This window comes from Talaromyces stipitatus, genomic scaffold (assembly GCF_000003125.1).
Source record: "Talaromyces stipitatus ATCC 10500 scf_1105507295549 genomic scaffold, whole genome shotgun sequence".
Taxonomy (NCBI): domain Eukaryota; kingdom Fungi; phylum Ascomycota; class Eurotiomycetes; order Eurotiales; family Trichocomaceae; genus Talaromyces; species Talaromyces stipitatus.
This window is the reverse complement of record NW_002990117.1, coordinates 3,750,585-3,763,774: the sequence shown is the minus strand read 5'-3', so window position 1 is coordinate 3,763,774 and position 13,190 is coordinate 3,750,585. Positions and strand designations below refer to the sequence as shown.

Genomic DNA, 13,190 nt, shown 5'->3' with positions numbered 1-13,190 from the left:
AGATATGAGGTGCTTCTATGCTTTGATATCATCATTGAGGAACTTATTTCTTCCAATCGATCACAACGGATGCTGTTAACATGTGTTGTTGTAGAGCAGCACGTCAGGTACCTTATTTTCGATGTCATTACCCCGACCCCGCACGCACCTCCATGGTCTTATCAACGCTGTATGATACCTGGGCAGTAAAAGTTACGGAGATAGAAGCCATCTCCGAATAACGAGATATAACCTTCAAATCATCCATCATCAAACAGGTCCAGAGACTTTGCGAATTAATCCCGTGAGAAGGCGTGCTGCCAAACTATAGCTTGTGCATCAAACGAATCAAGATTCAAACGTCATCTAGCTTCTATATCAGATAATTTCGTCGACACTATTCGTACTATTCATGCAGCTCGTGGGTAGCTAGCCTTTTGGTTGACTACTCGCCATGCCAGATACACCTGTCCATTGGTTGTGGCTGGAGATACTTCAAATATCATGCATTCAAGCCACCTTCTCATTTGAGGAACTTGCATCGCTCCTTATCTATATGAAAATCAAAATAAAGGTCCGAGGAAGACGTTCAATTCAATTTGAAACTGTTGCGCTCGCCGTTATCACCCTCTACGCTCGTTAGATTGCTAGCAGTGACCAACGTCTGATAGACCACTATAACATAGATCACGCAACAGACAGCCAAAATTCCATCTTCCATATAATCAAAGGGCATCTGAACGAAGTGGTGCAAGTAATTAGGATACCACGGATATATCACAAATATAGTCCAGGAATATATAGAGATCAGGATCCAGCTTAACATTGACAAGACTTTATATCTGCTCCCATAGTAATCAAGACTCTGAATACCTTTGAAAATGGGAAGTGAAATTGATAGCGAAGCAGCTGTTCAGAAGACCGCCATAAGTACATGGAGTCCTGAAGCATCTCCGGTGGAAAGTACAAAGAGTGCTGGTGGCGACATCAACACTCCTCATAATATATTTTCTAACCCCAAGATTCTCGAGTACTATACAGAATTGTACGAGAAAGCGAACTATGAATGCCGCCATTTGCTAGATCCTAGTCTCGAGTGGACGCGAAAAGAGGAACGGAAATTGGTACGAAAGTTGGACTGGCATGTCTGTCTATGGGCAGTATGTACCTACCATTTCATCAACCAATGATAAGTACTAATCCTTTCCCAGTGTACTATGTTTTTTGCCCTTCAGGTGGATAGAGGCAATCTTAAACAGGCCATATCAGACAACATGTTACAAGATCTAAAGCTATCTACGAATGGTTTGTGGTACCCTTTCGATACCTAGGTACGTGGAGCAACTGGGCAAACCTGCTGACAATCGTGTATCAGATTATAACTATGGTGAGGAAGTCAATCGCGCTTGGAGGGGAAGTGCTGTGCTCACTGTGACTACAGGAAACACAATATTCTTAGTTTCTTTTTTATTAGCCGAACTTCCTTCTCAACTAGTTTCAAAGAAGCTCGGCCCAGATCGATGGATACCAATGCAAATGACTCTTTGGTCCATAGTGGCAATTAGTCAAGTTGCCCTGAATAGCAGAAGTACATTCTACGCCACACGAGCCCTGCTCGGAGTTCTCGAGGTAAGAACCAACAATGATATCATACTGGTGGACACAAGTGGCCATGATCACAAGCTAACTCTCATAACGGGAAATGATAGGGCGGATTTATTCCAGATGTCGTTCTATGGCTATCATACTTTTATACAAGTCATGAACTTCCCATTCGGCTGAGGTTTTATACCAGATTCACGGGAATGACCAAACGCTAACCCTAGGCAGTTTCTTCTGGACCTCACTGAGTATTACTGGAATGCTAACATCTTTATTGGCATTTGCCATTTTTCATCTGGATGGGATCCATGGAATCTCAGGATGGAGGTAAACAATCTATTTGACGACTAGCAGACCTTCCGATAACTAAATCCACCTTTGCAGATATCTTTTCCTTATCGAAGGTTTAATCACTCTAGGTGTTGGTATAGCGTCTTTCTTTCTAATGCCCGCTTCGGCTGTGCAAACAAATACCTGGTTTCGTCCCAAGGGCTGGTTTAGTGATCGGGAATTAAGCATTGTTGTGAATCGAATTCTGAGAGACGATCCAAGCAAAGGTATTCCTCCTCCTATCATATCATATCATTTATATTAGCCAGAAGCGCATATTCTGAATGCAAGCTTTCACCAGGTGACATGCACAACCGCATGGCCATAACTCCGAAAAGGCTATGGTTGTCGCTGACCGACTACGACCTATGGCCGGTGAGTTTTGACTCCAACTCAACTTCCTGCATGAATCTTTAGGTACATGATTGATATTTTCTAGATTTACGCACTTGGGTTAATCGCATATGTTCCCCAGGGACCAGTAGCGTACTACTTAACTTTATCTCTGCGACATATTGGATTCAATGCCGTAAGTACTCTATGGAATTCGCTCTACCTATCTTTTCTGGAGAACTAATCTCTTGTAGTTTCAAACAAATCTTCTCACTATACCTGCCACAGTTGCTGGAATTATCACGTTGCTCGGGATAACATGGCTCAGTGAAAGATTCCGTGAGAGGACATTTATCAGCATGATGCAGTCAATTTGGACACTGCCGTGCATTATCGCCTTGAGATTCTGGCCTGGAGAGTTACAGGGCCCATGGGGTACCTTTGCGTTAATCACTGTTCTATTAAGTTATCCATATTGTCATGCTATCCTGGTGTAAGTTGTGGTTTTGTAATTCCCTTCTTTTTATATGAATTTGATGTTGCTAACGTCCTGGAAATCATTAGGGCATGGTGCTCGAAAAACTCTGGATCTGTACGAACACGCTCCGTCTCTGCGGCTGTATACAATAGTATTTCCCCTTTCCTTTTTCTATTTTTCCTTCCTCCTTTTGCAATCCAGGTGCTAACAAAATTACTTAGTGATGGTCCAATTAGGAGGAGTAATATCATCGAATATTTATCGAGCTGACGACGCACCGCTCTATCACAAGGGGAACACGAGTCTTATAATCATAAATGCCCTTGTCATCATGCTGTTCGTCCTGACCAAAGTTTATTATATCACGAGGAATAAGTGGAAAGCTAAGAGACTGGCTGCCATGAGTGAAGAGGTACCTCATTTCGTATACCTAGCGATATCCAAATCGAAACTGAGACATGAAAACAGGAGAAGGTCAACTACGTTAAAGCAACAACCGACCAAGGAAACAAGAGATTAGACTTTGTTTTCGCACATTGATATCTACATGCAATACGTACCATGGGAAGCTCTAGCATATTCACGTATCGGCTGGAAAGGTCGAGATGAAGTGAATACGGGTAGAACTTAGATTGTGACTTCCAAGGTGAAGGATTCATCAGGTGATTTTTTGTATGCCAGTCAGAGACCAACGGTATTGTCTCACCCAGTTGCTTAGAGACAGAGATGCTTGTAAAGGGTTTAGAAATTGGAAAGACTATGCTCCTTTTCTTTCTATATTCACCAGATATGCTTACATATATTCATACTGCTACCTAAGTATGTATATCCCGCTTGGTAAATCGATCATGCCAAAACATCGGTTGTTTTGGGCGAAGCATATGTGAGAGAGAATGTTACACTCTTAACAGATTCATAATCATTCCCTGAATTTTCGTCACCGAAAATCTTGAGACCGCGGAAGAGGAGGTAGTATTCTCCGGGAGGTGCGAAACTTCCATCACTCAATTGGCCATACCAAAAGACATGCCAAGAACCTCTGCCTTGCTCGTAGGCTGGAAAGTTGACTATCGAGCCGGCGATGTTCACACCAAGAACCTCGGTGGTCTTTACAGTACTGTTGGAATGGGCTGGAACCAGGTCAACACGAAGTATCCGGGTTCCAAAGGAGTCAGGTGAAACTGGAACTGGGAAATCGTATTGTTTCTTCTCCTCGTCAGTACTATTCTGAGGTGGTAGCGTGAAAGCAAATCCGTCTGGTACAGCCGAGACATTGAAGTATCGAGACAAATACGTCAACTTATCGGCACTATCGAGTATAACGGCGTCCTTGAGACTTGACGCCACCCCCATATAAGGCAATGAGAGAGATTCATCATTAGTTCCATTGAGAGTGATGTAGCCACTGTATACAGGGATACGAGAGGCCGTCAAATCACTTGGGAGAGACACTGTAACCTCTATAGAGGCAGATTGCCCCGAAGCAATGGTTACGGTATTAGGACTCACAGATAACTGCGCACTAGACGGCACAATCTCTGGGGCGGACCCAACACTGAATGTTGATGGCACAACGCTACCATCCGATGGCAATGTATATACAGTTCCACTGGGAGTGTAGCTGATATCATAAGTGACACTTTCACTGCCGGTGTTCATGACTTGGAACCACGCTGATTTGACCAGATTCGCAGTATCATTAAATGATATGCTTGATATGTTCAGCACACCTACAGTATGTGCTGCATTGTAGACATTCAGCAGACCACCGCCTTGCTGTACAACCGGGCCAAGGTATGGATAAGTGGACTCGCCGTCATTGAAGGCTTTAGGGTTAGCGCTCGATGATAGGATGTTATTGATCGTAGCTGGATCTGTCTTTCCGCGAGCCTCTATGACTAGAGCAATCGAGCCTGCGACAAACGGGGTGGCCATGGATGTACCAGTATCTACCTTGTAACCACCCTGTTTGAGTGGGTATGTCGACAAAATCGATCCTCCTGGTGCAGCAATTTGTGGTTTGACCTCGGCCTCGAATGTTGGGCCCCAACTACTGAAATAACTCATAAGACCACCCGTGACATTGTTCACTGTCAACTGGACAGAGTAAGGCTCGTAGACTGGAGTAATCATATTGACAGAAACTGGAGATCCGGTGGCCATAATTCCAGTCCATTGGGTTCCCACGTCGATGGTTACCATCCCGAATGAGTCAATGCCATATCCAGTGCCATTGATAGGGTATATCTCACCAGCCCTGGCAGAGTACCACAGTATATACTTGCCTCCAGCATCCGTGACTTTCCCAACCATTCCAGATCCGTCAGTACAGTACGTATCATAGGGTATCAGAGCAATTTTTCCAGTAATATCCGGAAGAGTGAAGTTGTCATTGCAGGGAAGCGTAGTATCATTACTACCATTCAAAATATCATAGAGGGGATAAGTGCCATTGGGAATATTGGAAGGAGTATATGGTATCCACCCGAATGTTTGAGCTGTTGAATTGTTAGTAGACCAGGTAGCATTCTTGACCAGTAGCGGAGTGACAACGTTGTCCACTGATGCCACTGCAGTAACTCCACGTCCTGTAGCGGCAGAAGATGCGACAAAAACACCAGTTCCTCCATCATTACCGATCGCAAGTGTACAAGGAACTCCGGCATCCACAATTCGAGAGACAACAACAGCCCATGGATCTTCACTCCATCCTGAATTACCCCCAACTGAAGCGGTGATAATATCAGCGCCTGCCTCGTAAGCCATCAAGAATGCCTGAATTAGGACATCGTCGCTAGTGCTGCCAGTGCAACCAAAGACACGATATATACCGATTGTCGCATTAGGGGCGACGCCTGTAAATTCCGGGTTAACTGATTCTGCAGCAATGATTCCCGCGACATGGGTGCCATGGCCAGCACAGTCCATAGGATCATCATTCGGCACCGGTGTATTCTCTCCCGTATAATCATCGCCAACAAGATCTGTTCCAAAGGCGATCTTACATCCGTCGCCAAAACATCCACCAAGAGCTGGGTGGTTGTAATCGATTCCCGTGTCCACAATTGCAATTTTGATCCCATCGCCGAGGAAGCCCTCAGCGCGGAGTTTATCAACACCGGTCATGACATGTGGACTGAAAGTGTCAGGAGTAGTCTTTATTAACTTTGAATCTACAGTTTGAGGTAGTGGGAAAGATGACCCAGCTGTATATCCAGATGTTTCTGGCAGTGAGTATGCACGCACTGGATGCACACTCTTCACGGAAGGTAGAGACAATATTCTCTGTATATCAGTCTTTTCATCCATCTCATCGTCGAGGTTAAATGAGGCGCCTTTAAACAAAGAAAAGTCAAAGGTAATGACCGGTGTAGCCGCAATAGAATTGTCAGCAAGTGTCGAGAAGAATGAATGTGAGGTCTGGCGACAATGTATTAGTGGAATGATCCCTCATTCTATTCCTGTAGTGACATGCTTCAAATGTACTTACAACAGAACTATCGTAATATTCAACAAGGTACCTCCCTGGAATGAACGGAGATGACGAGTTGGTAAACCTCGTTCCTTCGATGACCGGAAAAAGACATGTGGACAGAGCCAGGAGCTTTGCTCCACTTTTTGAAGAAAACATAGCTCTAGTCCTAATCCTAGGCCGTTATTGACAGTGTCTGGGTGACTGAAGAGAATGAAAAGAATGATGTAATAGAACTTCAACCAAGATAAAAAGAGTGTCTTATGGCAATATGCTAAGGAATGGAGGGCGATTGATTGAGTTCCATACCTTAGTAGATGGCCTAGCCCTAGGGAATGACACGTTCCAAGTTATATATGGATATCGAAGGTAGGAGAGTCAAAAAATAGCTGCACCCTGGGAATTAATGTTGCATCTATAATGTTCTCTCAGAAAGACACTTGGAGCGATGTCACATACTGTCTGCACCTTAGCATTGCCCACAAATTCTGCGTCTACTACATCATTTATAGGTGATAGAATAAAACAGTCAGACAGAGAAGGAGCAGATACTAAAGAACCTGGAGGTCGTAATTAACCTGGCCGAAGATTCGGTATGGCACCAAAGCTTGACAAACTGGCCATAGGTGTGAGCCTAGGCTATGCAGGCATAGCATGCTTCACAAATTCAAATCCCACATTGAATTGTGCAGACTAAATCATTTAGCGACTTTTATTGTAGTATTGTGCTTAATACTGACAAGAGCGGTCCCACCCTTCTAATTGAGGTAATTTACCATGTCTTACCATGTCTTTTGCTACGGACTACCACATTTTGGCCCCTTGCCTGTCATAGTTTACATATATCAGTAATCATCAACCATTCGAAGACGAATATGTAACTTCCCGTGGGGTGCCTTTATTAAGTAAATGAATTACTCATTTACTTACCAATGGAACCGTCAAGTAGACTTTACCGAACTAGCTATTGTTCACTTTTCTGAACGTTTGCAGATAGATAACTTCGATTATCAATGTATAATGACCGTATACTGACAAGTTCTCAACTTTTTTTCAAGTCTCGAATTTGAGACTAGAACCTAGGAGTCTCCATTCGTCTCTCCAGGCACCACTAGTACCTTTTTCCGATTGTGTTCTGGGTAAGCAGAGCTGCGCGGCGCGGAATTGGCCCCCATGCCCTAAAGTAGAGCACCTTGGTAAGCAGTGATATGATGTTGGGCTTTTGACCAACTAGACCAAAAAGCTGCGCGCATACTAGATGATCTAGTATGGATGTAAATAGCTGGCAAAGGTGATATGTGATGTGAGGTGATATTCCCAACATATGATTATTAAAGCTTCTAAAGATTGCTTGTTAATGTTACCCAATTTTGAAAGTGAAAGCAAAATTTTGAGAAGCTCGGTACGTTAAGTTATGTTGTTAGTTGTGATGGCCATCAAGATCACCTCAATTTGTTACTCAGCTGAGACCTCCATGAGTCCTCTCTCAGAATCTTCAGCCTGTGAATGCAATTATTAGAATCAATTAGATTTAATATATGGTACTGTCGGAACGTGAATATCAAACCTAGCGCGTTTCGGCACTGGATATCAGTTAGTCTAACGCGGCACGTGCGTGCCGCGTATTGTTGGAACTCAGAATGAACTAAACCAATTTGGGAATAGGACAAGATTTGCGTATCAAGAAATTTCGAGAATTGGCATCACATTCCGACGCGATATTGAACATTACAAATCAACTTTACAGCCTATCTCTAGAAAGTTCGATTTGCACAAGTGTCGACTTTTGGTGATATCACTTCTATGGAATCTTGTATATAAAAACAGGTTCAATACTCCTAGATAGGGGTTTTAGAGGAGTGCCGGAAAATAGACCTAGTTCCTTATACGTATTGTTTAGTGCTCGCCTTCGCTTAGTCATCGCTCTAGTAAACCAACGTTCCGACACGTATATATGTAGTTAGCCACTCCCCGTCCCCCTTACTCTTGGGGGGCAGTCATCAATATCAGGAATTCCATACCATATTGATCAGGCTCGTCAGCTCGTCGGAATAGCTGTTCTACGTGACTAGTGCTAGCGACCTAGACGTAGATAAACCGACAGGTACTAACGTTCCAAAGTTGTTGGTCCTGCATATTAAGCAGCGAACACTGTCTCTTCTGGTTAGTGTAGATGTGGTAATATACAACAGGCATATAAACCAACGGTGAAATAAATCATAAAATCCGCTGCCTGATTCTAGTATTCCTCTCTAATTTCCACCATAGACCCCATATTTGTACTGGCTCCCAGCATGATCGTCTCTCAAAGATTTCTGACCTTCACCGTATATCTTTTCCCTGAGAGTGCTTCCTGGCAGAGGGTCATACAATCCCCTTCTCCTCAATTCTGGCACTAATAGCTCAGTCACATCTTCAAATGACCCTGGTGAAATAACATAGCCGATATTAAAGCCATCCACATCTGCTATCTTGACCCACTCTTCGAATACATCTGCTACTTTTTCAGGTGTCCCAACTGGAATCGGTCCATTCGCACCAAGAGCAATCCATTTTCCGATATTCCTCGGTGTCCATGCCGGAATATCAGGGCTGGTATTTTGAAGATGGCTGAGAGTTGTATGCACACGTGCATCCACATGGACATCGGTTGATTTGATTTCCTGATCCAGATCAAATTGGCTGAGATCAATGCCACTCCCTCCTGACCAGAAAGCGAGACCAGCTTCATAATTGGCATATTTCAGAGCCTCTTCATATTTCTCCTTGGCTTCCTCCTCTGTCCGGCCAATGATGGGTGTTATCATTGGGAATATCTTTACAGAATTCGGGTCACGGCCTCTTCTAGCAGCCTCAGCACGAATCTGTTTCACCTTAGGAGCCAGAGCTTCTGGACTGATCCCTGCCACAAATATTGCTTCAGCGTGAGTAGTGCCGAACGCAATTCCTGCAGGTGAAGTCCCTGCTTGAAATAAAAATGGCGTTCTTTGTGGGGAGGGGTCCAGGATATGTATTCCATCAAGATTGAAATGCTCCCCATGGTGGTGAACATATTTAATACGATCAGGATCGGCATATTCTGCGGTTTCAACATCTTCCTTCAAAGCATCATTTGCCCAACTGCCTTCCCACAATCTACAGTCACAACGGGATTAGTAAGTTGCATAGCAAGTACCAGTTGAGATTCTCAGAGGCATAATCGCACTTATATAAAACCCGTAAATATTCGTCCGCGATTTGATATCGCTTATCGTGCTCGACTAGAGCTAGTCCAAGCTGTAACAATTCAGTATCGCGCCAGATCAGAGAAAAGGTATTGAGACTTACGGCTTTCGACGCTGACGCCTTCCAAGACGTAACAATATTCCATCCGAATCGACCCTGGGTCAGGTGATCTAGGGTCGAGAATCGCTTTGCAACGACATAAGGCGCCTCATAAGACGTGGAGGTCGTAATTGCAAAAGACAGGTTTTTGGTTACCGAGGCCATTGCAGTGATCGGCTTCACCAATATTAGTACGAGCACAGTGGGCAATAATCGATAACATTTACAATGGAAGGATCCCCCATCGGTACTTGAGCACCATACCGGATTGCAGGTTCCGCGCTGCCTTTATAAGTATCGTATATTCCATAAGTATCAGCGAGAAACAAGGCTGTGAATTCTCCTTTTTCTAGAGTCTTCGCTAGATCCGTCCAGTATGAAAGATCACGACGCTTTGTTTTAGACCTGTCTTTAGGGTTTCGCCATTGTCCGAAGGACAGATGACTGACAGTAAACATGTCAAATCCATTGAGATGAATTCTCTTCTTACGTTTCTCGGCCATTTTTCTCGGTTTGGAATATCGCTGAGTGATGGAGGAGAAAGTGGTTCGTAGCTGAGTAGCCACAGAAACACGATGTATTATATATTCTTGAATATCTTGGCCATCACGGCCTTCATTGATGGTTCCTCCTTCTGTTGAGGCGATGACTGCCTAATCTGGCGTGCTGGTCACGACATTCGTAAAAAGGCTGAACACCGCCGTTCTCCTTTTACTTAATGCATATCGCAACATAACTATCTAGTCACTCTTAGGGTTATTATCGCGTGCCGACCTTGCAACGGCGGGATGTCTGACTTTCCTAGATTTCATACCTGTTCGAGTAATTATCGATACCTGGAGAAGGCTTCCTCTGTCTAATAGCTATGCAAAGCAACTTCGCTTTTTTCAGTAAATGGAGCAGTTACCCGACTCGTATAGGCACACATTTCCACCGCAGTTCCTGGTATTCTGTGTCTGATCATTCCGGGAGATTACACAAGTTACTTGCCATGTCCAAGCTTCAATGATACTCCCACCTTGAAATCAAGCAAAACCATTACAGGAAAATACAAGTTATGCACCACCAGTATATCTCGAGGTTAATTCGTTAATTCACTCGTTGTCATCAGCAGTGTCTAATATTGCGTAATCAGAAATCGAAGGCTAAAGTCCGGAAAACCATGTTTGTCCGCTGAATACAGAGTATTCAATTTTTGATATCCATTTAACTAAAGGGTAACATGACACTGAAAGCAGTTGTCACGTTGATGAGTATTCCTTATCTAAGACGCCATTCGGCCTAAAAGAAGACCATGACGGGTTCCGTATATATTGCGTGATTTGGTGAACATGATATTTTATTGGACTCGGAAATGACTCCGACCTTACATGGAGTCGATTATTATTTCTTGACTGTGATTCATTCATAGAATTTATGGATTGAAAACTTCACATCGCTTGAATATCTCTAAACCAAAGACCAAAACTCGACATTGGTAAACTCAAACACCAAGATTTACCCAACCGACGATAGTACATTATAGCGATGGCACGAGCTATCGAGAGATTGAAACAGATTCAAGAAACCATATCACCACAACCTATTGTTCAGAGCGGCGATATAGTCAAAGAGACTCCAAAGGAGCTCTGGAAACCCAGAGATCGGCCTTTTGACTCGGCACCTTCAGTCAAGGTGAGAAACAGCTACATATCCATGTACATAGAATGTGTTGGTTGATTAAACGGTCAGGCGATCATCGTCGGTGCAGGGATTGCTGGTGTCTCTGCTTCTATATTGATTCCTCGGAAAGTCGCCAATCTATCCTACAAGGTTTTTGAAAGACAAGATGCGGTCGTAAGTCTGAATTCCTGATTTTGACTAAACAAAATTCCCAAGTCTGATAATATAACTGTAGGGTGGTACTTGGGCACAGAATCGCTATCCTGGTGTGAGGTGTGACATTCCATCCCACAGTTATCGTAAGTGTCCCGCTGTCGAGTGCGGATTAGAAAATACTGTCTGTTGTCAGTGACTAACAAGATCACCATGCCAATTCTAGAACTCACCTTTGCCCCAAACACTCACTGGTCTGAATATTATTCTTCGGGAGCCGAGATCCGCCAGTACTACGAAAGGCTTGTGAAGGAGTTTGGAGTTGATGACCACCTGTACCTCAAACACGAGGTCTTGTCTACTATTTGGTCAGATGATATAAAGCAGTGGGTGGTCAAAGTCCAGAATTTAACCACTGGAGATATTTTCACGGAAACATCGGATTTTTTTATATCTGCTGCTGGTAGATTGAATGTTCCTAAATATCCAAAGATACCCGGTCTCGAGACAGTTTACAAAGGGATTGTGGCTCATACCGCAGAGTGGACAGACGACCTTACCAAGAAGCTGAAAGGTAAACGTGTCGCGGTGATAGGCAATGGGGCCAGCGGGCAACAGATCTTTGTCGACATACTTGACGACACCGCACATATTGACCAATATGTCAGGTCCAGGCAATGGATCGTTTCGGCGTTCAATCCAAACCTCATCGCTCCCAAAATTGGCTTGCCAGGGGCGCATGTATTCACTGACGAAGAGAAGACGAACTTTGACAAGGATCCCAAGGCATACCAAGAGTATCGCCGGACAATAGAGGGATATTTCCACGGCAGATACGAGGGAATGATTTCCGGCAGTAAGGAAAATGACCAGATACGCCAGAAATACGAGGAGGAATTATTGGCACGACTCGGAGGAGATAAGTCCTGGTACAATCGCCTGGTCCCTGACTTTGCACCAGGATGTAAGCGACCAATCCCTTCAGCAGGGTATCTCGATGCAATCCGCCATCCAAAGGTGGACTACATAGACAGTACGACAATCACACATGCTACAGAGACAGGGCTGGTGACAGACGACGGAAAAGAGAGACCTGTCGATATTGTCATTGTAGCTACTGGCTTCCGCAATGGCTTTCTCCCTTTATTTCCCACAATCGGGAAGAATGGGATAGATTTGGGCAAACGGTGGGCTGAGGATGGCCCGATCGGATATCCAGAGACATACTTTGGTATCATGGCACCCAACTTTCCGAACTACTTTGCAGTCGTCCAGGTTCGTGCATATAGATCTTCCTATGATACTTATTTATGACTAACGAGTGCTGACTACATCAAAGGCGAATACTAATGGCCTGGGAGGTACATTTCCTCTGCAAACGGAGATTTCTGCTACGTATATTTCCAAGGTTATCCGCAAAGTTCAGGGTCAAGGATACCGGGCTATATACCCATCGCAAGAGGCAACAGACGACTTCAACGAAATTATAACTGCATTCTTTGACGACAAGGTGATTGGCGACCAATGTGATGGCTGGTGGAAAAGTGGATTTGGAAAGTCCCGACCTTTGGTTTCATGGCCTGGAACAGGCCATCACCGATTTGATATCAGCCGCGATCCGCGATGGGAGGATTTTGTCTTTGAAAGATCTGAAGGAGGAAAGAGGAATAGATTTGAGTACTTTGGAAATGGATACACAGAGCGTGAGAAGTCTGGCGGCAAAGATTCGCTGACGAGTTATCTCAAGGAAGTTGGGAAAATTGACATTGCAACTCTGCACGAGAATTGGAATGATTAGTTTATCTCTATTCATTCTTCTGGGCTGCTGACTCCTTCAGTATAGCATAGAGCTTTAGG

General features: G+C 44.1%; 4 protein-coding genes across 4 annotated transcripts; 2 read left to right on the top strand and 2 right to left on the bottom strand.

Moving 5' to 3' along the window:
* Positions 1–860: 860 nt before the first annotated feature.
* Positions 861–3,262, top strand: TSTA_022370 (pantothenate transporter, putative; the record flags this gene model as incomplete). Its single annotated transcript, XM_002484372.1, has 13 exons — positions 861–1,139; positions 1,191–1,284; positions 1,355–1,366; positions 1,421–1,608; positions 1,689–1,762; positions 1,810–1,908; positions 1,966–2,138; positions 2,213–2,286; positions 2,351–2,440; positions 2,499–2,737; positions 2,809–2,873; positions 2,944–3,134; positions 3,191–3,262. 13 exons carry the CDS (start codon positions 861–863, stop codon positions 3,260–3,262), a joined length of 1,650 nt encoding a protein of 549 aa, XP_002484417.1.
* A 306-nt stretch (positions 3,263–3,568) lies between these two features.
* On the bottom strand, positions 3,569–6,309 carry TSTA_022360 (subtilisin, putative; the record flags this gene model as incomplete). The annotated part of the gene is made up of 2 exons (XM_002484371.1): positions 3,569–6,142; positions 6,244–6,309. 2 exons carry the CDS (start codon positions 6,307–6,309, stop codon positions 3,569–3,571), a joined length of 2,640 nt encoding a protein of 879 aa, XP_002484416.1.
* Positions 6,310–8,446: 2,137 nt separating this feature from the next.
* On the bottom strand, positions 8,447–10,021 carry TSTA_022350 (dibenzothiophene desulfurization enzyme A, putative; the record flags this gene model as incomplete). The annotated part of the gene is made up of 3 exons (XM_002484370.1): positions 8,447–9,329; positions 9,400–9,695; positions 9,746–10,021. 3 exons carry the CDS (start codon positions 10,019–10,021, stop codon positions 8,447–8,449), a joined length of 1,455 nt encoding a protein of 484 aa, XP_002484415.1.
* A 1,024-nt stretch (positions 10,022–11,045) lies between these two features.
* TSTA_022340 (dimethylaniline monooxygenase, putative) lies at positions 11,046–13,131 on the top strand (the record flags this gene model as incomplete). The annotated part of the gene is made up of 5 exons (XM_002484369.1): positions 11,046–11,192; positions 11,250–11,354; positions 11,416–11,479; positions 11,560–12,608; positions 12,673–13,131. The coding sequence occupies 5 exons, from the start codon at positions 11,046–11,048 to the stop codon at positions 13,129–13,131; spliced, it is 1,824 nt and encodes a 607-aa protein (XP_002484414.1).
* Between the last annotated feature and the right edge of the window lie 59 nt (positions 13,132–13,190).